This window comes from Anomalospiza imberbis, chromosome 14 (genome assembly GCF_031753505.1).
Source record: "Anomalospiza imberbis isolate Cuckoo-Finch-1a 21T00152 chromosome 14, ASM3175350v1, whole genome shotgun sequence".
NCBI lineage: Eukaryota > Metazoa > Chordata > Aves > Passeriformes > Viduidae > Anomalospiza > Anomalospiza imberbis.
Genome location: NC_089694.1, coordinates 13,037,064 through 13,062,266, shown reverse-complemented (window position 1 = coordinate 13,062,266; position 25,203 = coordinate 13,037,064). Strand labels below are relative to the sequence as shown.

General features: G+C 41.6%; 2 protein-coding genes across 3 annotated transcripts; one reads left to right on the top strand and one right to left on the bottom strand.

Annotated features, from left to right (window-relative positions):
• The first annotated feature begins 9,367 nt into the window (after positions 1-9,367).
• Positions 9,368-18,856, top strand: TMEM185A (transmembrane protein 185A). Its single transcript, XM_068204974.1, has 7 exons — positions 9,368-9,536; positions 11,818-11,994; positions 12,792-12,999; positions 15,693-15,776; positions 16,643-16,819; positions 17,155-17,278; positions 17,778-18,856. The coding sequence occupies exons 1-7, from the start codon at positions 9,499-9,501 to the stop codon at positions 18,020-18,022; spliced, it is 1,053 nt and encodes a 350-aa protein (XP_068061075.1). The 5' UTR covers positions 9,368-9,498; the 3' UTR covers positions 18,023-18,856.
• Positions 18,857-20,286: 1,430 nt separating this feature from the next.
• LOC137482565 (EOLA-like protein) lies at positions 20,287-22,608 on the bottom strand. 2 transcript variants are annotated; one of them, XM_068204976.1, is made up of 3 exons: positions 22,478-22,608; positions 21,802-22,085; positions 20,287-20,797 (listed from the first exon to the last, which is right to left on the bottom strand). In XM_068204976.1, the coding sequence occupies exons 2-3, from the start codon at positions 22,052-22,054 to the stop codon at positions 20,580-20,582; spliced, it is 471 nt and encodes a 156-aa protein (XP_068061077.1). In that variant the 5' UTR covers positions 22,055-22,085; positions 22,478-22,608; the 3' UTR covers positions 20,287-20,579. The 2 variants fall into 2 exon arrangements, with proteins under 2 accessions (XP_068061077.1, XP_068061076.1); XM_068204975.1 differs by lacking the exon at positions 22,478-22,608 and having other exon boundaries at positions 21,802-22,171.
• Positions 22,609-25,203: the final 2,595 nt, after the last annotated feature.

Sequence of the window (25,203 nt, the reverse complement as noted above, 5' to 3'; positions counted from 1 at the left end):
GTGGGAAAAAGCCTATTCATAGGACTCTGTAAGAAATGGCTGTACTATCAGACCCACAGCAGATCTTATAAAGTATCGTTTCCATGCCTGGGTACACTCTCCAATAAGGTTTCCTCTGACAAGGAAGAGTGTTTTGAGACTGTGAATATGATCAAGCAATATATAATAGCCCTGGTGTTGAGCTCTGCCTGGTAAGGACATCCTGACTCTTCACATGTGAAACCTGCCCTGGCACATGTTCCCCAGTGATTTCGCCAGCAGTGGCATTTGGCACAAAAGCAAGTCTAAGGAATTTTTATGCATCACTCAGTAATTCTAAGAAACCGTGTTTTCACAAATGGTTGGGCACTGTGGCCAGTTTACTCAAATGCCAAAAGAGCAAAGCAGTTTTCAATGAATCAATATAAGTAATCACAAAGTGATTATAATTTAATTTTCATGCATTATAGAAAGTAATCACTACAGGAAGCTTCTGGTTGGCAAATCTATTTATCCCTAAATTGATTATTATCAAAAATGCACTGTTTTCCTTTTATGGACCGATGAAATTTATTTCTGTACAAGCTGCCATGAAGAAAATGAGAGAGAGATCTGTTAAAAGTATTAACACTGGCACTAATATCTGTATCCTCCTCTGGCACATACTGGGATGAAGTGAAATACTAATAGCAAACATGAACCCCTGAGAAATAATGTTGATATATCTCTAAACAGCATTTTTATCTTTGAAGAATTCCATAGCTGTACTTTCAGAATCAAACCAATCATACTTTCTAAGCCATCTGTGAACATTAGCACTCAAGGGTAAAGTACAAACATTGTATGAGAGGCATCTGCTTAGACTTTCAGTTTGTTAACATTCTTGAGATGGTATCATTGTAGTCCATCCTTGCAGCCTGAATTGCAGAGCTATGCACTAGAAAATACATTGGAGACTTTAATTATTAACATTCCTAATTCAAAAATACTCATTATAAGCCTTCATTTCATATAGAGTCATTTCTCTACAGCTGAAGTGTGTCATGCAGATCTGTTCACCTGCAGCATGCTCCCTCTCTCCCCAAGCCCAGGTCAGTGATCTCACACCAGTTTTCCCAAGGACATCAGAGCTGTTTCTAAAATACTATTTAGGCTTCTGAGTGCTGGACAGCAGGTAAGGCAGATGCTGTTATCACCACCAGAAGCAGTGGATTAAAGGCACGCCTCAGTCCTGGTTTCTCACATTTCCTGTTTGGGCCTATAAACATGGCAAATTAGACACTGGCAGCTCCAGCTCTGTGGATGGGTAGGCCAGAGAACAGCTGGGTGGATTGAGGAACTGGAGTTCTTCCCGACCCTCCCTACTCCCATTTCAGGAAATGTGCCTACAGCTACTGCTCAAAGAATCACACTGTCCCAAGAGCTCAGTGAGGGCAGGCAAGCACAGTACAGAATTAACTTCCATGCACATAAGCAAGACACAGACAATTTCTCAATTTACACAGTGAGTACAATAATAAGATAAGGCCCCCAAACAGGAAAGCCTGTGTAAACAAGATGTCATGTAAGGCTACTGAATTCTTTAATGTGGACAGCTGGCAAGGGTTGGTCTATTATTTAAACATCTACAAATTCAGTTCTGTTTATTATTCAGGATTAATAGTTGCTGCAGATTTTAGAGGGTATTTTTGAATGGCATCGTCTGCATAGTAGCAACATTGCAGTTATTTAAAACCCCAAAATAACCCATTCCCCATTTATTTTTAATAGTGAAATCTATTCCCTCTTTTTTCCTGTACACCCTCTCTTCCCCTTTCTCCAGCTGCCTTAGAAGGGAAGTGAATAAGCTCATCAGTATTCAGGTATTGCTAACAGGGAGGTCACCTTCTTCTGTTAAGCAACTCTCAATTTCAAACTTTAAAACCTTGCAATTAGTAATTTGACAAGGACACCAAAGTACATGACTACTTTGCTCTGACTCAGGTGATGGTTTCTGAGTGTAATTCTACTTACAAAGCATGAGAGGAGTGATTCCTCTCATTCTGCCTCTCATATGTGCAAACTGTGGGATGCAAAGCAAGTGTCATGAAGGTGGAAGCACAGGGGATGATAAACAGGGATCTGTAACTAAGCAGAGCAAGGTAGGAAAAAATTTCTCAAGGTTAGGATAAAGCCTTTTAGAAGGACTTGCTAATGAGGATTCTTTTAATGACACATTGTATTATGCTTGACTAAATCAAGGGTAGTAAGAACAAGAGTCATAGAACTAACAATTGTAGTAGTGTTTAACAGTGTCTTTTTGATAAGATCAGATTCTTCCTTTCTCTACTACCTTCTTTCTTCACAGTTCACCTTAGGGAACATAACTGTGAGGCAAAAGATTCAGAAGTACAAAAATATTTTTCTCACAACCACTGTGGACATTTCCTGCACTGCTCTGAGTTTACTGTGTACACAGTAGGACATTGGTTCTGCTACTATATTAGTGTGTTCCAAAGACTGATTTGTAAGAAGATACAAAGTGATCTACACCTACTCATGAGTAACACTGCTTCATGTGCTGAAAATGGCCAGCACCTCCAGGAGCATCCCATCAACACACCTGGGATGACCCCAGTACACAGCCAGCCCCACAGGAGGATGTGTTCTTTTGGTTCTTGAGAAGCACCACAGTAATTTTCCCAAAGCAATATGTAACATACCAAGATGCAATTCACAATGTATTCAGGAATTGGTACTACTCTGTGTACAAGTACAGGATGAATAGCGTGTGTCTGGTTACTAAAATAATTATTCTACATTTTATTGTTTTATAAGTGCAAAAGCAGGAAAACGTCAGAGATTATTTCTGTCTAGCCTGCATCCTTGATCTCCTCTCATAATAAGTGTAGTGTACTGGATCCAAAAGGCCCCATGCTGAGCTTACTCTTTTAAGCATGACACTTCAGCAAAGTAATTTGTCTGTTCTGGATACCATCATTTCCCCTTCAGTCAGTGAGACTCAAAGGTGTTTTGCAGGAGTTGTTTGATGAACAGCTCAAACTAGTACATCCTTTCCAAACACTATTTTCCCTATAATTTTTCAATAAGATTCTACGGTTCAAAATGTTCAGGTAAAAACCACAAAGGAACAAATGTGTTCTAGAATGTGTTAGTTCAAATGAATAATATCTCTGATCACTTTTTATGCAAAGGACTTTAATATGTACCATGAGATGGTACATATGATTGCCATAGTGGCAATAAGTTTTGGACAACAGATTTGCAGAGAGGAGGTAGTCATAGTGATGGCAGGGAGCAGCAGAGTATGAAAACTGCAAATATCCACAAGAAATTAAGAGAAACCAGAGGAGTAAAATAAAGACAAAGCCCCTGCACACCTTAAAATGTCAAACCGAATAAAAATTTTAACTTTACAAGCATTAGCAACCAAAAATAAGTATGGATCTTGCTGTCAGCTTCCATGAAGGTGATAATCTTATGAACCTTCTTTTCAAAATAAATAAATAGAAACCACTTTTCACATGCTCAGCAGAAACTCCAGCCTCAGCTGAGCAAAATTTCCTGCTGCTCCCAGCAATTGCAAGAGAGGCACAGAACCAAGCTGCTAAGAAGTGAGCAGTTGTGATCTGGTTATCCCCTCTGCAGTGCTGCCTCTCGGGCAATGCTCCCGTCTGCCTTTGGAGGCAGGCCAGGGAGTGGGGAGGCAATTGGAGGCTAAGCTGTCATGCTGTTTCAATGGAGCACAGAAGTGTTCATCTCTTCACTAAGAGTATTTCATCCCTTTGATAAAAGGATGGAATTACAGCAGAGGGAGAAATGGGAGACAAACAGATTTTGTCCCACTTATTTTGTCCAGCTAGAACTTGATTTTCCAAACTTACTGCTGTTACATAATCCTGTAATACAGGTTTGAATGAGCATAGGTACTCATCACAACTGAAGGTGTGAGTGAAGCAGGTCCCAGGATCTCCATCACAGACACCCTGTGGGTAAGAAATGCAAAGGGGAAAAAAGGACCAGTGAAGCTTGGCTTGTACTCACATAGACACAAGTAAAATTTGATTGCCTTAGGGAAGATAATTCTCTCTCCTCCTGAAATTCCTTGACTCCTTCATAGAACACCTTTCACCTTCAGCAGCAAAACCATACCCAAGATGATGCTTCACTAGACAATTCCAACTTACTGCAGGAATATATGGGAGAAAGCAGCATGTGATCTTGTTGTTGAAAGCTGTTCTGCACAGCTTGGCTGTGTGAGAATACTTATACTTTTATACTTTAAAATACTTATTTTTTAGGCTGCTTTTTTTCCTTGTAAGATATACACATGTTCACTACAGTACAAGTTAAAAACCAAATGGCTGGTGAACTTTTGTAAAGCTGAAAGCCCAGGGAAGATTAATTACCTCATACTGTCCTCTTACTGAAGTCATCCTTTGCAAGAGGTGGTAATCCAACACTCCTCTTTGGACCACTGAGCTGAAGCTTTCTGATTTTCACTTATGTTTAAATTAGATAGCTCCTAGATGATTCCTAAATGTCATCTTGCTAGACCTCAGACCTGAAGCAAAGGTAAAAAAAAAAAAAAAAAAAATCTAATCTTGTTCACTTTCATTTCCTGTCTTCCATCCAATTTTGCTAACAATTCATCTCTTCATGGCTGAAACATCAGAGACTTAAGTAAGCTGTATTATTTTTGGATATCTTTGTGTGTCTTTTCAATGTGGTGAGATGTAAGTAAGTCCTTGTCACAGAATAAAATGCAGCAAGTAGCTGGTTAAGTGTTTTATCTGTGTAAAAGCCATGAAAATAAAAATATTTATATTTAATCCTGCTTTTCCCTGAATGCATTGCAAAAGGAGCTATGATATATCCAAGTTCTGATAAGATGAAGTCAGATTTATCCTTGTCTAGCATCTCTGGCTAAAGTATGTGTTGCACAGTGTTAGTACATCAGGGTGCCAGCGTTGTAACTCACATGCAACCCTGCTGCAAATGATTACACTGCTGCGAGGCACCCTGAGTGGAACTCACCTCTTGTGTCAAACATCCAAAACCTCTTGCTCAATTTGGAGATATTTAAGCATTTATCTTGTTCTATCTCACGACTTCTGAGAGAAGCTCAGATGAGTCAGGGACAAAAATTGCATTTAAAGTGTGTGTTATCCAGACACACAGATCCTTGAGATTCTTGGAACACCTGACCTGTGTCAGTACTAAAGTTCTTAATCTGATTAATGCTTTAGGTAAAATTTCTAGGTGCCTTTACTCAAAAAAGGAGTAATATAGTTAGAAGTTTAGTGTTCATCTGAAACAAGTAGCTCAATAAGGCTGAAAGTAAACAACTGTAAATAAGCCTTGTTTTGTGCTGGATGGGTTTTAAGAATAGAACAATACATTAATTTTGCCAGTACAATATGCATGATCTGATCCTCCATCAAAGTCTTAAAGGAAATGAAGAAGGAAGGAACTAAGAAGAAAGAAATTTAAAAGGAATTAAGAAGGCCTTGAAGAAAAGAATTTGCTCTGATAAATCACTGCTATTAGGAAATTGATAGGATTTATTTATAGAACAAAGATCCAATGCCTTCTTTTCATGCTTTATCTTAAACAGCTACTAAGCACAGTGGAAGAAAAAGTTATGCAAGAAAGCTCAGGGGTAGAGCAACATAAAAAATGAATAACTTGGAAGCTGTGGTGAGGCGGAAAAACCACACAGACTGCACAAGAGGCATGGAACACAACTTGCTTAAATGACCTTCCTTTCAACAGGAAAACAAGTAATGAATAAAACCAGCTGAACAGTTTAAGACAGAAACATAGACTATGAACAGACACATCTTTTGCAGGTGATGTCAAATCATTGTATCAAATCCTGCTTAGTCCAAAGAGCTGCACAACAATGCATTTTCTGACATCCAACTGGCAGAACAGCCTATGAAATTCATAGTGATTAAGTATTGTAACTTGCTTCACATCACAATCATAGCTGGCACTGCTACAACTCTACAAATAGGTTTCAGGCTGGAGGACAGTAATTTAGAGGCACAACATCCAACAGACAGAGGCAAAAAGTTCAAGGGTAAAGGCTTTAAATCATTCTAACTTCCCAAGTAGGACACAAAACAATATTATTGCAGGAATTACTGAAATTTTCATTGAAACTGAAGGCCCTCATTTCAGAACCAAGCAGCTCAGTGTAATGCCAATGACAGTAACACGTATGTACTTAATAGATCATTACTCTTCTTAACTGTGCAAAATTACTGTCTGGTGTAAAGGCATTGTAATAGACTGAACAATCTCTTCTTTGTCAATTATTGGTCAAACTCTGTTTATTCTGTGAATAAATATTAACAGGAAGGCCTACAGCAAAATCAACTGAAATTCAAATGGGGATTTGAAAACCCAAACATACAAACCTGTAGATTTGTTTTTGCAAACAATTTAATGTTCTGTCACATGAAAGATGATTCTAGAAACAGTTCATGACTGCTGTCAGCCACATCAGTTATTGCTGAACTGCTGTCCTCCCTTCAACGCTGCAGTAGTCACCTAACAGTGGCACTTGGAGAAGTCTATAAAGCAAATAGAACATGTGAATTATATGGTATGTTAGAAAGGAGTCAAGGCTGAGAGTCAACAGCAAAGCAAGCTTTTCAAATTAGAAGGCTGATTCAGGTTTTATTTCCTGCATTTAACTTTGGCCTGTCAAGGATAGGGATGCTTCTAGTTTATACTTTTAAAGCAGAGTAAGAATACAAGTAGATGGCTTATAAAAGCAGTAATGGCAGTGACTATAAAAGAGACTCTATATATCTCTTCTTGAACTAATTTGAGAAAATAGATAAATGGAGTGAAACCAAAATTTGTGTTTGGTCTCCAACATAAACTGTCTCAGGGGATTCACTTCAATTCCCAGCATTCAAGCCTCGATCAGCTGTAGACAGAAAGACTTAACAGAAAGCAGATGACTTGCTGCTTCTTTTATCTGCTGCCCATATTGCTCCTCCTACACTTAAATTACTATAAAATGTAAACTTAAGATAAATCTCCTAAGTCTTCAAGTTTAGACAAGAGCTTGGGTTTTCTTTGCTCACCAGCTCTCCTTAACACCATCCTCACATGTGTAGGTAGTATACAGCCATGGTAATGAGGAAATCTGAGACCACAAAAAAAATCTAAGAAAGCTCCTAAAATTCACAATCATTTGACTTCAAACCAAAACTAAAGTATGTTCCCTAAGCTTTCATTTCTGTAACTAGGGATTTCTTTCCTAGTTCTTCATACCTCATAGGAACTGTTTTGCTGCCTGGGCAGTCAGCCAAACATTGTAACTGCAGAACAAATCTTTCTTGATTTACTTCTACAGAACTTCATGAATATTCTCAGAAATGCCCAGCTGCTTTATTAGCCTTCTGAATTATTAAAAGTTCTCAAGCTAATTCCTTGTTATTAATATTTTGACTTGTTTTATGACTGCACCTGGCTGCATATTATGCTTACAGGCCTTGTCTAGTAGCTTCTTTATGCATTGCAGTAGAAGTATTTTATCTTGGACAAATACATTACACATAATTGTTCTCTCTTCCAAACCGATGAGGCTCAACTTTTTCAAAAGCATAATGAAAACCAATGTTCAAGTTTCCGATTGTTTAAGCCTGTTAATTCTTTGGTTCCTTACAAGCTTTTGTACTGCCCTGGCACAGATCCTGTCATGGCCCTTTCCATCCTTCTGAAGAGTGTCTAGTCTTCATCCTTTCCTTCCCATTCTTCCATTATGTGTCCTTGCTTCTCTCTTGTCCTGATTCCTCCCCAGGTTCCTCACACCCTGCCCACTGCCATTCCTTGTGTTGCATGTCCTTGCTTTCCTGTAACCTCTGACGTGCCCTGGCTTTACCAGTTGAACATATTGTGTACAGAGCTCCCGGTATGGGTGTCTGTCAGCTGTTAGTGCTCTTGCCAGTGGAGTTACAGGTGACTACAATCTACAGGTGGCTACAAAGATGAATCACATCTTTGATCTGTAGTAACTAATGAGTACTGTCATGGGCTACCAGCAGCTGTGGCATTTAACAAGTCACCCTGCATGCACACCTAACTTTTTGGTATAAATTACCAGTCCTGCTAGCAGGTGGTGGAATATTTAGATTATTTACATAATTTCATCTTTCTGCAAAAGCTAAAGCTTAAGATATGATTGTGGGTTTTTGTTTTGTTTGTTTGTTTTTATTAACATTCACTTGCAATATAACCCTGAGGGAGGAGCTCTGGGGATTTTCACTTCAAAAAACTGCCACCAGATAATCTGTCCTGGCATGGAGTCGTCATGTAAACTACCCTGATCTGCTATGGAATTTCATAAATCTTGATACAGTCAAACTGATCAGCATGAGTTAGATTAGCATCTATCTCCCAGAGAACCATACAGACGTTAGTTGAAAATGAAAAATCTCCTGTTTCTCAGGGTCACTTGTTCCAACAGTTAATTACTTTCACTTAAACAAAGGGACAAACAAAAAACTCCAAACAACAGAAAGCCCAGTTCTCTCCTTTCTGACCCCAATTTGTTTCACTTAAGCCCACCCTGATTCTTTTTATGCCTTTTCTAGCTTGGCTGAAGATTTTTAGTACCCAGTATTTCGTCTCCAGGAAGGTACATACATAGTTTGTTTGGGTTTTTTCAAATTTGTACTTGGACTATATCTCAGTGAATACTGGATTATGACACACTTTTTGTAGAGCTGTCCCTAAATGCCCGAGGATTTAATTGTCCTAGACACTGAAATGTCCCAGAGTTGCCCAGAGATTCTGAGATCCAAATCCTGCTCAGCCTGGGGAAGAGAGGCTCCAGGGAGACCTCAGAGCACCTTCCAGTACCTAAGGGGCTCCGGAGAACTGCAGAGGGACTTTTACGAGGCCATGTAGTACCAGGACCCGCACGACTGGCTTTGCACCGGCAGAAACCCGGTTTGGGCCAGAAATGAGGAAAAAATTCTTCGAGAGCCCGAAGCGCCGGGGAGGAACCGCGGCGGCCCCTCCGCCTTAGCCCCGCCCCTCCGCCTTAGCCCCGCCCCTCTATCTTAACCCCGCCCCTCTGTCTTAGCCCCGCCCAGTCCCGCCCGTCGCCTTAGCCCCGCCCCTCTGTCTTAGCCCCGCCCAGTCCCGCCCGTAGTCTTAGCCCCGCCCAGTCCCGCCCGTAGTCTTAGCCCCGCCCCTCCGTCTTAGCCCCGCCCCGGCCCCTGTAGTCTTACCCCGCCCCCTCGCCTTAGCCCCGCCCAGTCCCCGCCCGTAGCCCTAGCCCCGCCCCTCCCGGCTCTGCCCCTCTTCGCTGGCACGGCCACCGCCCCGCCCGGCGCGCATGCGCAGCGCCCGCTTGCGAAGCCCGGCAGCGCTCGGCCGGCCCGGTTCCCGGCAGAGGCCGCGCGCATGCGCGGGGCGGCGGCGAGGCCCGGGCAGGCCAGGCCCTGGAGCGGTGGCGGGGCCGCGCCATGAGCGCCTGGTAGAGGGGCCGCGATGAACCTGCGCGGCTTCTTCCAGGACTTCAACCCCAGGTGAGTGCGGCACGGGCAGCGCCGGCCCGGCAGGGTTAGCCCGGGGGCCCGGCCGGGAGCAGCGCTGGGTGCGGGACCCCTCAGCTTTGGAGCGGAGCGGCCTCGGGTGGCCCTTCCGCACCGCGAGCTCGGGCGGCGTTTGGAACGTGCCGTTCCCGGCCGGTCTCCTGCCCAGAATCACTGAATCAGCCAGGCTGGAGAAGACCTGTGAGACCCTCGAACCCAGCTGTCCCAGCGCCCCGGTGTCGGTGCGCGCTCCCCGCGGCTGGTTCGCGCTCCGGGCTGGGAAGGCGAGCACTCCACATCTGCTTTCCAGCCGCACTTCCAGTCGTCTGCTGCGTTGTTGTGTAACTTTCTCAGATGACTCCCGGGCTCTTTCTGGTGTTCGAATGTTTCCCCGCGGTGCTTTGGCTCCGCACGCCCCAGCGCAGGCTCCGACCGTGCGGCGGCGGCTCCGTGTCCGCAGCTGTGAGCCAGCCTGGCCTGCACGGGGAGCTCCGGGGGAGGCGAGCCCTTCCTTCGGCCTCCCGTAAAATTAACAGCGTGGTGGTCACTGCAGCCTGGCCTTCTGCTGCCTCTCCGTGCAAGTTCGGACATGTAACTTTTAAAGAAACTGAGAGAATGACTTAAATTTTACCAGATATTTTAAGACCACAGGCTAAGGGCCGGCAAGTAAGTTGTGCAAGGTGGCTTGAGGCGCTGAGTCCTGGAAGAGCCTTGCACGTGAAAGAGGCCTTACATGATTCCTCTTAGAGCGAGCCGTGTTCAGTCAGTTGTTTAGACAAACAAAGGGGTAACCAGTGCTCCAGGAAAAGCATTGTTACAGAGGCTGAAATAAACCATTGAAGTATGTGTGGTCAAAGTAATGGAAATGTAAAAGCAGAAGTCTTAGAAGCTTATAAAGTTTTGTTGCTGCAGAGCGATGCTTGCAGCTTATTTGGGTGCTGAGTGATGAATGAGCAAGCCAAATATTGCACTTTTGCAGGTGTCTTTATGTTTTGATGTGCCTGGAACACCCGGGGAGCAGGGATATTTCACTGCTGTATTTATTGAGGAGCCGGGGAGCGTACAAATTACACAAATATTGAATGTCAAAAAAGGATGACTAGCCGAGGAGCTGAGACATCTCTTTGTTGCTATGAGGTGTGACCGGTTTATATCATCCTATCCCGAGGTAGTTTCATCAAGTATGCAGGGAGATGCTGACACAATAAATCTGTTCTTCATTATTAAGGTGCAGATGAGACACTTGTTCTGAGTAGAGACAAAACAGCTTGATATCACACATAGCAATCCTGACCTGATGAATGCTTTGTTATTTGATGTGAGTGAAGGTAGGTAGTTAGAGTTGTGCTGTTGGAGAAATGGTAGTATTCCTCACTGCTGCTGCATTATTCTGTTCCCTAGGTTATCTGTGTTTTAAAATACATACAATTACTTCACTGAAACAGTGTTGAAACCTAATTATGTGTTTTATAAAGCAGTCTCTGAACTTCTGGTGGATGGGTGGGAGACTTTTCCCTTCCTGTCCTTTGAGGAAATTGCCTGCTGTGTAATTATTTTGTCTGATTTTTGGTGGTGCAAGCAGTTGCTGTGCTACTGCTCAAGTATTCGGATATGTTTATTCATTCTTAAATTGACTATGTTAGAAGCTGTATCAATGTAGCTATTTTAAATTTGTAAGCATCATACTCAATATTCCAATGAGAAACTTCAGTGTATAATAGGTAACTTTGCTAAACATTTAACCTGTTGGGTTTTTCTTTTCTCTAATACTGTTTTTTTTAATAGAATGTTAATATTAAGAAAAAAATTATCTGAAGTTGGTCCTATTACAGTTCATAATAACTTGGTGTGGATAAAATGTCATAAATTATGTAACTCAGTTTTGAATATCAAAAGCCACTTCATTTGGTGTGTATGACAAAACACATTTTTTAAAAACATGTACAGCTGGTATACTTGTGAGCCTCTAATGATAGAGCTCCTGGCTGGATCCTTGTGGAAGGGAATTATTTATCTCAGTCCATTCACTGAGATGGTTATGCAAAAATGCTTTTGCTATGTTTCCTTGAAGCAATGGTTTTATAAGTGAAAGAGATGACATATGCTGTATCTATGATGAAATATTTGATTCTTTGCAAAGAAGCTTGACACATTTGCTATTAGGAAGTATCCCAGTGAAATTTCAGCTGTGACTGATTTTGTTTCCTCTACAAAGTTAATGTGAAGTTGCCTGCCTTGATTCCTGACTGGGTTGTTTTCTTTGTTTGTTCAATAGCAAATTCCTGATTTATGCCTGCCTGCTGCTCTTCTCCGTGTTGCTCTCTCTACGTCTGGATGACAAAATTCAGTGGAGTTACTGGGCTGTGTTTGCTCCAATATGGCTGTGGAAGTTAATGGTGATTGTTGGTGCCTCGGTGGGAACAGGCGTCTGGGCCCGAAACCCACAGTATCGGTAAGCTGATGCCGTTTGTTTGGCAAAACAGAGGGGATGTCGTGTCTTGTCAGTCTAGGACAAAAGAACTTTCACATCTTTAAATACATCCGTGTTGTGTTTTTTGGAAATTTGAGTAGAATCTGAGTTTGAAGATCCTAGGGCAAAAGAAAAATGACCTAAAATGAATGAAGTGACCTTAAATGTCTTTTCTGTCTGTGGTGAAGATTAAATGAAAAATCTTGGTGCACAGATCTGTTGATACACCCACATTTTGTGTGGCTCAGATCGTGTTTGCCCCTTCTCGTAATGGGTCTAGTGGTGTAGGGAGAAGCTCTGTGTGTGCTGTCATTTTATAGGCATTTTACTTTTAGTAACAGAAAATATCTGTTGCAATACTCTGACTTGGGTAAATAAAGAAATCCTGGGAAAAGATGTTGATTCAATGAATGCTGATGCAGACATCAAACAGATGATTTTAAATTTAGCTTATTTTCTAACAGCCTGCATGATAGCTGACTGTTGATATAATAGCAAAGAAATCCTGTTTTATCTGCCCAGAGATTTTTTTAATCCTTTAAAAATTTTCAAATTGTAAATATCCCACTGCATCCTTTGAGTAAAATACTTCAGACGTGCAGCTTTGTGTTGTGGGAAAAAATCCTATTAGGTCATCAGCAAGGGAGTTTAATGGGTATAATGTATATGCTTATTAAAAACAAGTGTTATTATCTGAAGCTCAAGCAAATGTTCTGGGATGTTTGCAGGGTTATATGTTTTCTTACAGGCAAGTAAATTCTTCCTTATCCTCTCTTCAGAGCAGAAGGAGAAACCTGTGTGGAGTTCAAAGCCATGTTAATTGCAGTAGGCATCCACCTGCTACTGCTGATGTTTGAAGTCCTGGTGTGTGACAGGATTGAAAGAGGAACCCATTTCTGGCTTCTGGTCTTCATGCCACTGTTCTTTGTGTCTCCAGTCTCAGTTGCAGCTTGTGTGTGGGGATTCCGACACGACAGGTCTCTGGAGGTGAGGCTTCCCTTCACGTGCCACTGCATGGCAGTGCAGGACTTGGGATCAGTTCTGGGGCAGCTGTCTCTGAGGAAAGCACAATACAGAGAACTACATCAGTCCAATTAATTGCACTCACCTGCAAATGCACGCCTCTGTAAATGGGAGGGAAATCAGGGTCAGGAATAATACAACTTTTTCTAGTATCTTAGTTTTTTCAACTACCAAATTGCAGCAGGTTTTGAACCTGCTTTTTTATTATTTTGTGTTAAAATAACTCACCAGGAACTCTGCAGTATAGATCAATACCAGATACTTACATGGAAACAACAGAAAAAAAATTCCACTGATTGCAAGCACTGTCTCTAGGCAGAATTGAGTTTCCAGAGCCCTGCGTAATCAGGGCTGAAAATCTTAATATCACAATCTGTGTGTTTAGTCTTTAATTTGGGAATGTGAACGATAGGCAGTAACATTAGGGTTTTATTTTCCGCCTCTATCTTATCTCTAACTCCCTTTGGTTTTGGAAGAACCTTGGAAGGATTCTCAAGGTGCTCCCACAATTGTGACATCTTGCAATAAATTTAGAATTCATACTGAATTTTTTAAGGAGTCTTTCATTTTGCTATGTCCTCGAACTACCCCATGACAGTTTAAAATACCTGAAAAAGCTGAGCCTCATCTGAAAATCAGATTTTTATTTCAAGGGGCTATTTCTCTAACATTAGCATAAGATGAGTTTTTCACTAGAGAGAAACATTTTTGGTAAGTGATTGTTATGATGGCTGGTAAACTGATATCCTAAGTTCATTTTGAAACATTTGCCAATAGAAATTTATTTTGCAAGATTCTATTATCAGTTAAGCATCGCTAAAAGTAAAATTTGTGTGGAAGTGCTTGTGATCTACTGGATGATGCTTGATTGCCCATTGATTTACAGATGACTGCACAGCTGCTAAGTGCTGGCAGAAGAAAGTGGAATCCATAAAAGGCAACAGCTGTCTCAATCCATTTTTATTATTTTGTTTTTACTCTTAGTCATCTTCACCTAGTGCTGTTCTACTTTCTCTTCTTTTTACTCTGTTAAGATTTAATATTTCCCTTTCATTTGCTAGAAACATGAGGGGTCTGCCTTTAATCCAGGACATCAGTTTTTGACATGAGTAATCAAAGCAGTTGTTAATCTATTATTATTTTCACAAGTATTTAATCTGAAATACATTATCTGCTCATTCCTGTTCTGCAGCTGATCAGGTGATCAGTAAGTACATGTTGGGGTTTTTGTCTGTGTCATGGTGGGCTCAGAAAAGGCTTCCTTTTATGTGTTACACTATTTTATAGTCAGTAAAGCACTATTTATTTAAAGCATGTTGAATTCATTAAGTTGTGAGCCCCTGCAAATATGTGTGCACTTGCCATATAAATCTCATATGTTAACTTGATTCTATAAACTATTTACAGCAATTGATCCTATTATTTTTATATTTTTCTCTCTCTCTTTGCTCTTGCAGCTTTCTGGTTACTTGGTCTTATGGTTGAGTTGGGGGGGGCAGGCGGGGTTGGTGGTTTATTCTTTTAAGAAAGCCAGTGGTACAAAATTATACTAAATTTACTTTTTTTAAAGTAATTTACAGTTGAACAGTGGAAACTTTGGTGTGGTCCCTGAAGGTGGCAAGTGCCTGCTGCCTGTTGGAGTTTTGTCTCCCTGAACTGTAACTTTCAAAGGCATTCATCCAGATGATAGTCTACACAATCATGTGTGGTAGTGAAAAGTAGTATGTAGTATCTACCTTCAGAGAAATATTACATTTAAGAGAGGCCTTACATAACTGCATATTTTTTTAATTGAGTAAGGATTCTAGCTTGCCTTCAGAAGCTTCAATTAGACTTTTCAGATAATTCTGTGGTCTCTGAAAATCCTACCAATTGCAGGGCTGCCCATAAACTTTGGAAATAGAATCTTGCCAAACATGATGGTGTTTCATTGTTTCTCTTTGTTCAAGCTAGAGGCAAACTTTAAAAAAAAAAAAAACAAAGTATAATGAAGGGCTGTTTCTCATAGTGGCAAGCAGAACTCATGAAAACCTTTCACTAACATTTTAATGAGAAGTATTGCTTTTCTCTATTGCCACAAAACCTATGTCTTCAGTGTCATTTAAAATATCTCTCAATTATACAGTAAATTATTTGACTTTGGATGTCATATTCCAATTCTCCATGTATTTCTTTTCTCCCCTAGATAGAGCTTTTAATTTTAATTAGACTTTTAATTTGGACTGTTGGTAGTTTTGCCCATTAGTGAAACTACACAATATTCCAAAATATTGATTTTGCTAATTTTAAATTTAAGATCTTTTTACTACTTCAATTAATTCTCACAGTATTTCTTGTATGAAAAGTACAGCTGTTTCCTGATGCTTTGCTTTTTTCTTTCTGATTAGTTTGGCTTTTCTTATTTCTCTAATCACTCTTAAGTGCCCTTTTTTTTTTAATACCAGGAAGATCTTGAAAACATCAGACTCTACATTTTTGGTTGGGATCATACCCACACAAATTTAGGGATGTTTAGTAATAAAAAATGTAAATGCAAATGAAATTTCATATTTCTGTGATAAGAATGGGGTCAGAGAAGTGCTTTGACAGGTTCATTGGTTATCCTGAAAGTCAGTTTATCATACTAAGAGTTAACTGATTTTTTTTTTCTTTTCTAGCTGGAAATCTTGTGTTCAGTCAATATTCTACAGTTCATATTTATTGCACTCAGACTAGATGAGATCATCAGATGGCCATGGCTTGTATGTAACCAGTGTTCTCTTCTTATCTTTGTTTAAATGCTCAATTTCATAGAGATAATTATTCTAGGGAGCAGTTAATACGTGGTCAGTCCATGATCCCATTTTTGCTTGCTTAGCGGTCCTTCACTGAAGGTCTGGCATCTCATTCAGTGGCCATGGGAATCAGAGGCTGTTCTTTGGGTACATCATCCTCTGAGGGAGAGGAATATGCCATCAACTGCACTTTGTCTCTGAGCAGCAGTTGAGAGAGAAACCCTCACCCACAGTTCCCTGTTGGAACACTAAACAAGCCATGAAAATGACTGGTGAGTTAGAGAATGTATTGGTAAATACAGTGTGGTAAATAACTACTTTTATTTGTTGTGTTACCATGAGTGTAAATCCACTTACTGTGCAAGTAGTCACTGTCAAAACTGCTGAGATGTCCTGTCCCAAGTGCCTTTAGAATACAAAAGGGCTGTTTCTGTGTCGGGGTTTTTGTAAACTACCATAAAACTGACAATCTGTCTGTCCTTTCTATTGTCAAAAAAACTTGAGAAAGGATTAAAACTCTTTAAAGTAAGGAATCCAGTGTGGAAGTACTTGCTGAAAATCAGTTTCAAGTACAGTCTGAGCCCATGAAAAATCACAGAAGTCTCACCTGAGTTGAACTACATTGCCTTAATTTTAAATTGTTTCAACTTGATGGGGTTTAGGAAGCTGAGGAACCCCTAAACTGAGGTCTTGAAACAACACACAAGAGTTTGATGCCCTTCTGTTAGACATTAGTTAAAAGACTTAATTTTCTTGTTTAGGCTTAATGTGTAGACTCCCTTTATTTTAAAGAAACCCACATCTGAAACAAGTCAAATGTGTCTTTCTTTCAGGTTGTCTGTGTTCCACTGTGGATCTTGATGTCCTTCCTGTGCCTCGTCGTGCTCTATTACATCGTGTGGTCTGTGCTGTTCCTGCGCTCCATGGACGTGATCGCTGAGCAGAGGAGGACACACATAACCATGGCTGTCAGCTGGATGACAATTGTGGTTCCACTGCTCACGTTTGAGGTAGAAAAAGCCATAATGAGTTTGATGTGTCTTGTTCTTTTTTCAGTAAGTAATGAATGATGATTTTTGAACTTACTGAAATGAGAATGCTGCTTTTGGTGTTTGGACTAAAATATTAACATCAAAGATGAAACACAAATGAGAATTCTATGTTCCTTTAAAGTTTCTTGAGTAAAATCTGCATCACATTGGAAGTGTAACTACATGCTTCTGTGAAGGCCACTTTTTCCTCACAGATGTGTGAAGTTAAAGATTTCAGATCAGCCTATGCTTTAAGCAGTTTGAAAGTGAGTATTGCATTTAAACTGACATTGTATAATTTTTTTTCCATTTAGATCTTGCTAGTACACAGACTGGATGGGCATAATTCTTTTTCATTCATACCCATATTTGTTCCTCTCTGGCTTTCACTGATAACATTAATGGCAACAACATTTGGACAGAAAGGAGGCAATCACTGTAAGTATTTCAGAATCCTGGAAACAGATTAAAAATGAGTGTATTTTATTAAGATTTGTGTTTTCAGAAAGGGCTTTTCTGTTACTACTATTTTCAGGCAGTTGTAATAAGGTTTCAGTGCTTACAGTGTCCTCCACAGTGGCACTGTTTACTTTGGTTGAGGTGCAAAGTCTTTTTTATTCATTCTCTGTACTGATGTGACCCAGCACTGTGCAATGTGTGAAACGAGATGGATTCTTGCTGGGGTAGTGTAGCTGTAATTCATGCACATGGATATACACACAGGCCTGCATGTGCAGACATGAAACTGTGCAAATGCTTGTCCAAACTCTGTGTGTATTTAACCTGAATTCTAATGTTATGATAGGCGTAAGGAATGCAGAGAAGCAGCATTAACAAATCTTATTTATATGCAAACAATCAAGAGATCTTAAATAGTCTGTCTACTTAATTAAGCGTTGAGTCTGTTAATAATGTAAAATGATTTTGTTTCTTTTAGGGTGGTTTGGAATTCGCAAAGACTTTTGCCAGTTCCTGCTTGAAATTTTCCCATTCCTGCGAGAATATGGAAATATCTCTTATGATCTTCATCATGAAGACAATGAGGAGACAGAAGAAACGCCACTGCCTGAACCGCCAAAAATTGCACCAATGTTTCGAAAAAAGACTGGAGTGGTCATTACACAGAGTCCTGGAAAATATGTGATTCCACCTCCCAAGTTAAACATTGATATGCCAGATTAAGATGACAGTAGCATATTAAACTTGAAGTGGTCATCAGCAGACAGATGTATTTCATCTCATGCCTTGTCCCAATTCCTTTAAAATAGGTATTGCTGAATCAGTGGCTTGGATTACACAAATCAGAAATCTTGGAGATAATCTGAGTGCTTTTCCAGAAATATGTGGTTGTCTAATTTGTGAACCTTCCTAACAGGTTGGTTGCACGCTTGCCTGTATAGTATTTATATGAACATTTTTAGCAGTGTAATATATTGTTTAAAAGTCCTGTTGTGTACAGTATAAGTATTATCTAAAAGTATTTTTTTAAAAACCCTGTATGAAACGCCTGTGCTATTCCAGGTGTCTTTTAGGTCCTAAATATACACTTGTTTTCCTGTCTCTTTTAAATGCTTTGGGATGCTTTAGCATAGTACCTCTTTACTTCTTCCTCTGTTCGGCTGCAATCATCACAGAGGCACAAGTGTTGCACTTCTGAGGCAACAATGGAAAGCTTTTTTTGGGAGGGGAAGTAGAATGTATGGTGACTTACATGATGCTTTTGAATTAGCTGTGTAAATATTCATGTAAGTATTTCAACTTTTGTGCTGGTTTGGGAGTTACATGTGGTTTTTGTTGCTTTTCCAGTTTCATGTTTTGATTCTTCTGGAGCAGCATGTACCATTCTCCCATTAGACTGGCTGTTTAATAAGCTGTTTCTCACATTGTGTGGTCTATGCCAGAAACATTTGTGGTAGGTTTCACAGCTGTTGGTAAGCTGGTATAAATATCATAGCTTGGTCTTTGTTACCAACTTTGTGTTGGTCAGTGTAAATGATTAAACTTTTCAAGATAGGATCTTGTTGTTGTTGGCATAGCATTTTCTTGTTTGTCTGAAGAAAGACCTGCTTTGACAGTGTGCCTTGGACTTACAGATGCTTTGCAGAAATGGAGTCTACGAAATGTCTAGTCCTGTAGTTTATAGAACCAGATGTCTCATATTTCCAAACCCTTGCAGCTGCTCTCTGTGTTCAGGTAACCCACAGTTTAGATAGGTTAGATACCTTGGGTCTCATTTCTTTAGTGTTAGCATGGCAGGAAGGGCAGGGAATCTGTGGAAATTTCTGCATGTGTTCAAGATGTATACCTGAAAAACTTGGATGCAGCACTTCCATTTCTGATGCTCTGGAGCTGCCCTTTCTTGCCTGTGGACCAGCTACTGCCTGAAACCCAAGCCAGAACTGTCCCATCCCACAGTTAAATTTTGTTGCAGTTTTATTTTATATATTATTTATATATATATTTTTTATTATATTCTGGTTCAACAAATCAAAGATCAGTGGGATTGTTACTGGACGTCAATTTGCCTGCACACCACCAGACACTGAGCTTGACGGAGAAGCCACGTCCCAGGAGGAGAGCAGTCCCTGCACAGCAGAGGCAAGGGAGAACAGGCACAGCTCTGCACTGGGGAAGGCCTCGCCTGCCAAGCACAGTGCTAAGGCAGGTCCTCGAGGCAGTGGTGCCCGTACAGCTCCATTGCTGCTGCTCAAACACTGAGGAGCTCCAGCCTCTGCACCTTCCCTTCAGCCAAGGCACAGCAGGGCCTGGCTGGGGCCAGGGAACTGCTCAGGGAACTTGACCCAGCCCTGCCCTGCAGTCACTTCCCACCCCTGCAGCTGTGCTGGCAGCAGCTTGCTCTGTGTCCAGGTCATGGCTCAGCTCCATGGGTGGTTCAGACAGTGGAGCTGCAGGCATTGGCCCTGGGCCACAGCTCTGGCAGAAGTGCTATAGTCCATGGGAACAGGTTCCTAAGTGCTCCAGTAAAGTGTCTGAATACAAAGGCTCTGCCACTTGTCTTGTTCTTAGAGCCATGCCTAGGTGTGGCCTTGCTCCAGAAAAGCAAAAGGATTTTCACTGTAATGTAGGCTGTGAATTTTGAAAAACTCTTGAGAGTGCCAAAGCTTAGTGGCTATTATTTGTAATTTTTCACACTTGTTTTGAATTTAGTATTATATTTTCAAAGAAAACTAGTATTTTTCATTTTAAATAAGAGGGGAAAAAATGTAATACTTGCTCAATTTCATTTTGTACAAGCACCTTCTCAAAATGGACTTTCTGCAATGTCTGTCAGGTCACAGAGCTGTATTCATCATATGCACATCTTGTGTGCCTGAAATGTGAACGAAAAGAATCTATCTTTAAGGCAGGACAAGGAGTGGACTGGGACAGATGTTCTATAAATTGTGGCAACCTGCTTTTAAGCACCGTTTTCCTATAATCAGAGATGCAGGTATCAAAAAATAATTTTTATTTACATTTAAATTGGCACACAATGCATAACTGTACATTTAAAAATGGCATTTACTTAGTTGTTTATACAGGAAAAATCTGGAAAAGTAATTTCGTGTCATGTTAACACATCTTGTTTGTTTTGCCTAAAAAAAGCAGTTCTTCAAATGTATTTGCCATTTCAAATAGTTTTAGAATAGAATCCTAAACAAGATGCTGATGTAATTCGCAAGTCAGCATCTCAAATACAAGTCTGCATTTAGGCAGGAAACATAGTAAGGGGCAACACCTACAATTCTGAAGGGATCAGTTCTTCAGGGATGTCTACCTGCCACACCCCAGTTCTCCCTCTGGCAGGAATTGGTTCCAGGAGCCATCTGGGATTTGAAACAACAGTCAAGTATTTCTGTTCTAGATTACTGAGGACAGCTTTGTTTTCCAGCTCCAGGATCTCTTCAGGTGGCAGGTTTTCTGGATATAGTGATGTCTCTCCAACGTCAATTAATCCTGTATATGACAATTAAAATACAAAATTAGTTGGCAGTTTTATCTCCTAGAGAAAAGTTTTCCACAAGAAGCCCTCCCTGAGGACACAGAGAACAGCCAGTTTGTTACCAAAAGGGCACAGTTAGAGAGAGGGCACAGTTAAAATCACCACAACCCAGTGCTGCTGAACTCTGAAAAGCAAACTGCATCTAAGGAGACACAGCTGCTACCAAAACTCCTGAGCTACATTTGGACTTGGACCAGCTTCAGTAAAGCATAAAACTCTCTGCTCCTCTCAAGCCACTATTCTATTAACGTTTTTAAATCATTAAACTATTTTGAAATTCCTACCTACACCACAATTAAGCATGCAATTTATGTTAAGGCTGCCAATCTACATATTATGTAGGACCTAGAGTTTTCAGCACTGCAGAACCACAAAGTTCAGTGTATATGACAGAATTAATTTTTTGTGTAGAAATAGCTAAAAGTATTCAAATGACAATGAAAGATGGTGTAAAAAAATACCTACAAGAAAATAGTACAAAATGAGCACTAAAAACTTTAACTGTGCACAACACCTGCTGTATGTCAGCACAATTTATGCAGTGAAACATCACTGCCTCTTCACTGTGTCTTACAAACTTCTTCACTGCCCAAATACAAAAAGTGAGAGAGGGGGCTTGTAAAACTGATATAGGATTTCTTTATGTAATTATTTATATATACTTTAAAATGGCATGCACAGTGCTGCAACATTATGAATGTGCTTGACCACGAGTACTGCAAAATGGTTTCAGCAAGAGTTCCTAAGCTCAAAATGCAAGAAGTGTGAAACTGACATGTATTATGCTGAAACATACAGGAATTGAAACAGACACTCCCCCAATCACAACTCATGCTCCACTCCTTCAAAGAGTTAAAGCAATATCACAACCAGCACAAACACATCAAGCAGATGTGTATTTGAGTGACTGTTAAGGGACTGAAAGTTTGCTTACAAAATATAACCCAAGGACGCCTACCTGCAATAACTCCTCTGCCAAATTTTTCCCCTTCATCCAACAAATCTTGCAGTTGTTTTGGAGTCATGCCGAACCTATTCAGAAGAATTTCTCTCCATGTTTCATCTTCCCAGTCCTTAACAGCTATATGAATAGCAATGGTGCAGTTCTTGTACCCTGCTAGCAAAGGACGCCAGCGAGTCTCTACTGTTTTCACTTGGTTTAGAAGCAACCCTGCGTAGGGCTGTCGGAAGGAAAGGCAACCGAATTTCATCGTGCTCCTCGCATTAGAAGCCGATTATTTCCTGTAAACACACAGACGCCCGGGGATGAGTCTCCAGAAGCGGCCGCTGCCCGTGTCAAGCGCGCGGCTCTGGAGCCGCGGAGCTGCGCGGCCTCCCCGGGGGCGGGTCCGCCCCGGCGGGCCCCGCTCTGCCCGCGCCGCGCTCCGGGCTCGGGCCGGGCCGCGCCGCCCGAACAGCCACCCCCGCGGCCGGGCACGGTCCCGGGCACGGCCCCGGTCCCGGGCACGGCCCCGGTCCCGGCCGCCGCCTCACGGCCGCAGGCGCTTCCCCCGCGGCCCAGCCCAGCCCAGCCCGGCCCGGCCCGGCCCGGCCCGGCCCGGTCCCCCTGCGGTGCTCCCGCGGGGCGCGCTCCGCCGCCGCACGGCCATGGAGGCCCCGGGGCCGCCGCCTACCTGCGCCGCCGGCTCCGCGCACCCCGCTCCGCCGGCCCGCCCGCACGGTGGGTGCCGGGAGCGGGGCGGGGCGGGCCGGGAGGCGGCGGCCCTGCGTCCGGGGGCGCGGGGCCGGCCGTGCTGAAAGGAGCGCCGGTCCGGCGGCTGCTCGGCCGTCCCGGGAGGAGGGATGGGGTTATGGCCTGGTCCTCGGCGATCCGGAGTGGCGAGGGCCCGGCGGTGGGTGCTGCGTGTGCCCTGCCCGGGGGGTGTCCGGTGCGGCGCTGCCGGGCTCGGGCGGTGCGCTTGGTGCCTCCTAGCCGCGGAGCGCCGTGGCCGCAGCACCGCGCGGTACGTGTCCGGCTCGGCAGCCGCGCGGTGCGGGCCCTTCGCGCCTCGGCCCGCAGCCCAAATAATTCAGCACGTGAAAATGCAGTGGCTCGCACCTCCTTGCTTTCTCTGGCCACTAGTTTGTCTGGGACGGAATTTCCCAAAGTGCTGTCATCCAGCCCTACTCTCTGAGGACAGCCTTACCCTGGTGCGTTCAATGGCGTGTTCTGCATCAAGACTTTGCCCTTTTAACACAGGCGTTTTGAACAACGCAGTTGCTGTTTGACAATAGGTTTTGTGTGTGCTGGTCCCGCTGTGAACCCTGGCAACAGGGAGCAACGTGTGGGGGCCTAGTAAGCACAGTAAAATTCAGAGACCTTCCAGGAAAAGATAATTTGGAAAAGGAGAGGGTTAGAATAGATGTATAATCATGCTATGTGTGATCGGTTTTAACAGGCAGCCTATATATTTTTTATGTCAGTGAACACGTGTTTGTACATGGTAATTTCCAAGGTATACAAATCAAAGTGACCTCATTAAGGCAGACAGTGATACTAAAAATGGCTACTGGTGCAGCAAGTTGAAGAGTTGAGTCCTGCCTGAATTTCTGCAGGTACAGAAGATAAAAAATTGCAGATGTGTCTGTCCAAATAAAAATCACAGGAGATTCACCTCTCCTGTAAAGCCATAGCTTTCAGCTGAGGGCAGCAAATGCAAGTATTTGGGAAGCTTTGCCATGCACACAGCATTTGAGAGAAAGAAAGGGAGGGAAAAATGTTGACCAAAAGGAGTGAGTTAGATGAGACAGACAAGTGGAAAAAGAAAAGTGTTAGAGAAGGAAAAGAAAAAATGGTAGTATTTGCAAAGGAGAAAAGTAATGATGACCTTTCTTTTGTCTTTTTCTCTGTTGAACCACATTTCTTAACCATGAAAAATTGCAAAGCTACTTTAACAATTCCAGGAACTCACAGGTGGAACGAGTAAAGTGATCTGCTGGAATTACACTGAGAGAGAGATGGGCAGATCCTATGCTTAGAAGGGCAGAGGAACTTCATACAGCAAAAGGTAAGACTAATGATGGGGTTTTTTTGTTCAGGTCTCTGACGTTGTGAATAATGGATATTTATTGGTAAAACCTTACAAGTAACTTTAGTATTTTGTAACTGCAGGGTTAAGTGATTATTTTCTGATGATAAGCCCGTCACATAACTTTTATGAGAGCCAGTTTTGGAGTATGCTTTAAATAAACCTTCAGTGAATTTTGTGTATTTTGAAGTATTTTATGGCCGATAGAATTTAACTGTTGAGACTTAGTTTTACTTATTACCACCTTCAGAAATTTCTGCTTCATTATCCCATTTTCCCCCTGGATATTTCCAATATCTTGTTTGAAATGTTCCAGATGGAGTCATTCCTGTCCTTTATATAAGATCATAATAAGAAGAGAAATTAATAGATGACATGAATTTAAGTTCACTGTAGTTTTTAGAGGGTTATTACTTTAAATGCTTTTTTGCTTTAAGCTGTTTCCATCTTACTAGCTGTGCATGGTTAGTACAGGAACCTGTTGAATCTCTTTAGAGTTGCAAGTGAGTACTGAGCTTTCATGGGGGTTTTGGTATTTGCTTCTGGTATTTTTCCACTGTATAATTGTATTTTATGTGGGAGTTATTTCAGAGTGTTTTCATGTTGTATAAGCAGCTTTGTTTTTGTTCATGTACCTTATGGCATAATTTTGTATCATGTGTTTCATCACATAAATAAAAGAGATTTTTTTTTCCTCGATCTAAGGAAAAATTTCCAGGGTACTTGAAATCTCAAGCATAACAGCTTTAAATAAAATATAAGTAGCAGAAGATGTGTGCTGCTACCAAAGGTGAATTAATGTGTTGAAAATCTCTCACAAAACAGTGTTACTTGGTTTGTAGAAACCTTGTCCCATATATTGGAACACTCACCAGAAGACTTAACAATTTCTAGCAACATGTAAATAAGGCTCTGTAATTAGCAGTCCTTGTGTATTGTTCAGCCTTTTGTGTGATGAGTGGTAAAGGGACTATGGTAGGTTTTCTCAGGATTGAAGATAATGATTCAAAATGTACATTCAAAGATAATGTACAAAGTGAATATGAAAAAGAAAATTTATTCTGATCTTAGCAGATGATCAGCTTATGCATGCCATCTTAGATGCACTTTATTGTTTTCTGGTCACTGTGGCTTTCACATGCTAGCCCCAATCCCAAATTATCTCCTCTTGGTGCAGTACCTCACATACAATCTCACCAGCAGGAAATTCTGCCACATGTGTCTGTGCTTCCATAACCTCTACTTCATGTCAATGCCTCTATATTAGCTTTTGTTAGGGTGTCCCTAAATTTATTTTGATAGAACAAAACCTACATAGTTCCCATTACAGA

Bases quoted from the DNA above. Each gene is read 5' to 3' on its own strand.
- TMEM185A (XM_068204974.1), top strand. From the start codon at position 9,499: ATGAACCTGCGCGGCTTCTTCCAGGACTTCAACCCCAG. The intron at 9,537-11,817 runs GTGAGTGCGGCA...TTTGTTCAATAG, and splicing joins TTCCAGGACTTCAACCCCAG to CAAATTCCTGATTTATGCCT. The intron at 15,777-16,642 runs GTATGTAACCAG...TCTTTCTTTCAG, and splicing joins TCATCAGATGGCCATGGCTT to GTTGTCTGTGTTCCACTGTG.
- LOC137482565 (XM_068204976.1), bottom strand. From the start codon at position 22,054: ATGAAATTCGGTTGCCTTTCCTTCCGACAGCCCTACGCAGGGTTGCTT. The intron at 20,798-21,801 runs GTAGGCGTCCTT...TGTCATATACAG, and splicing joins TGGCAGAGGAGTTATTGCAG to GATTAATTGACGTTGGAGAG.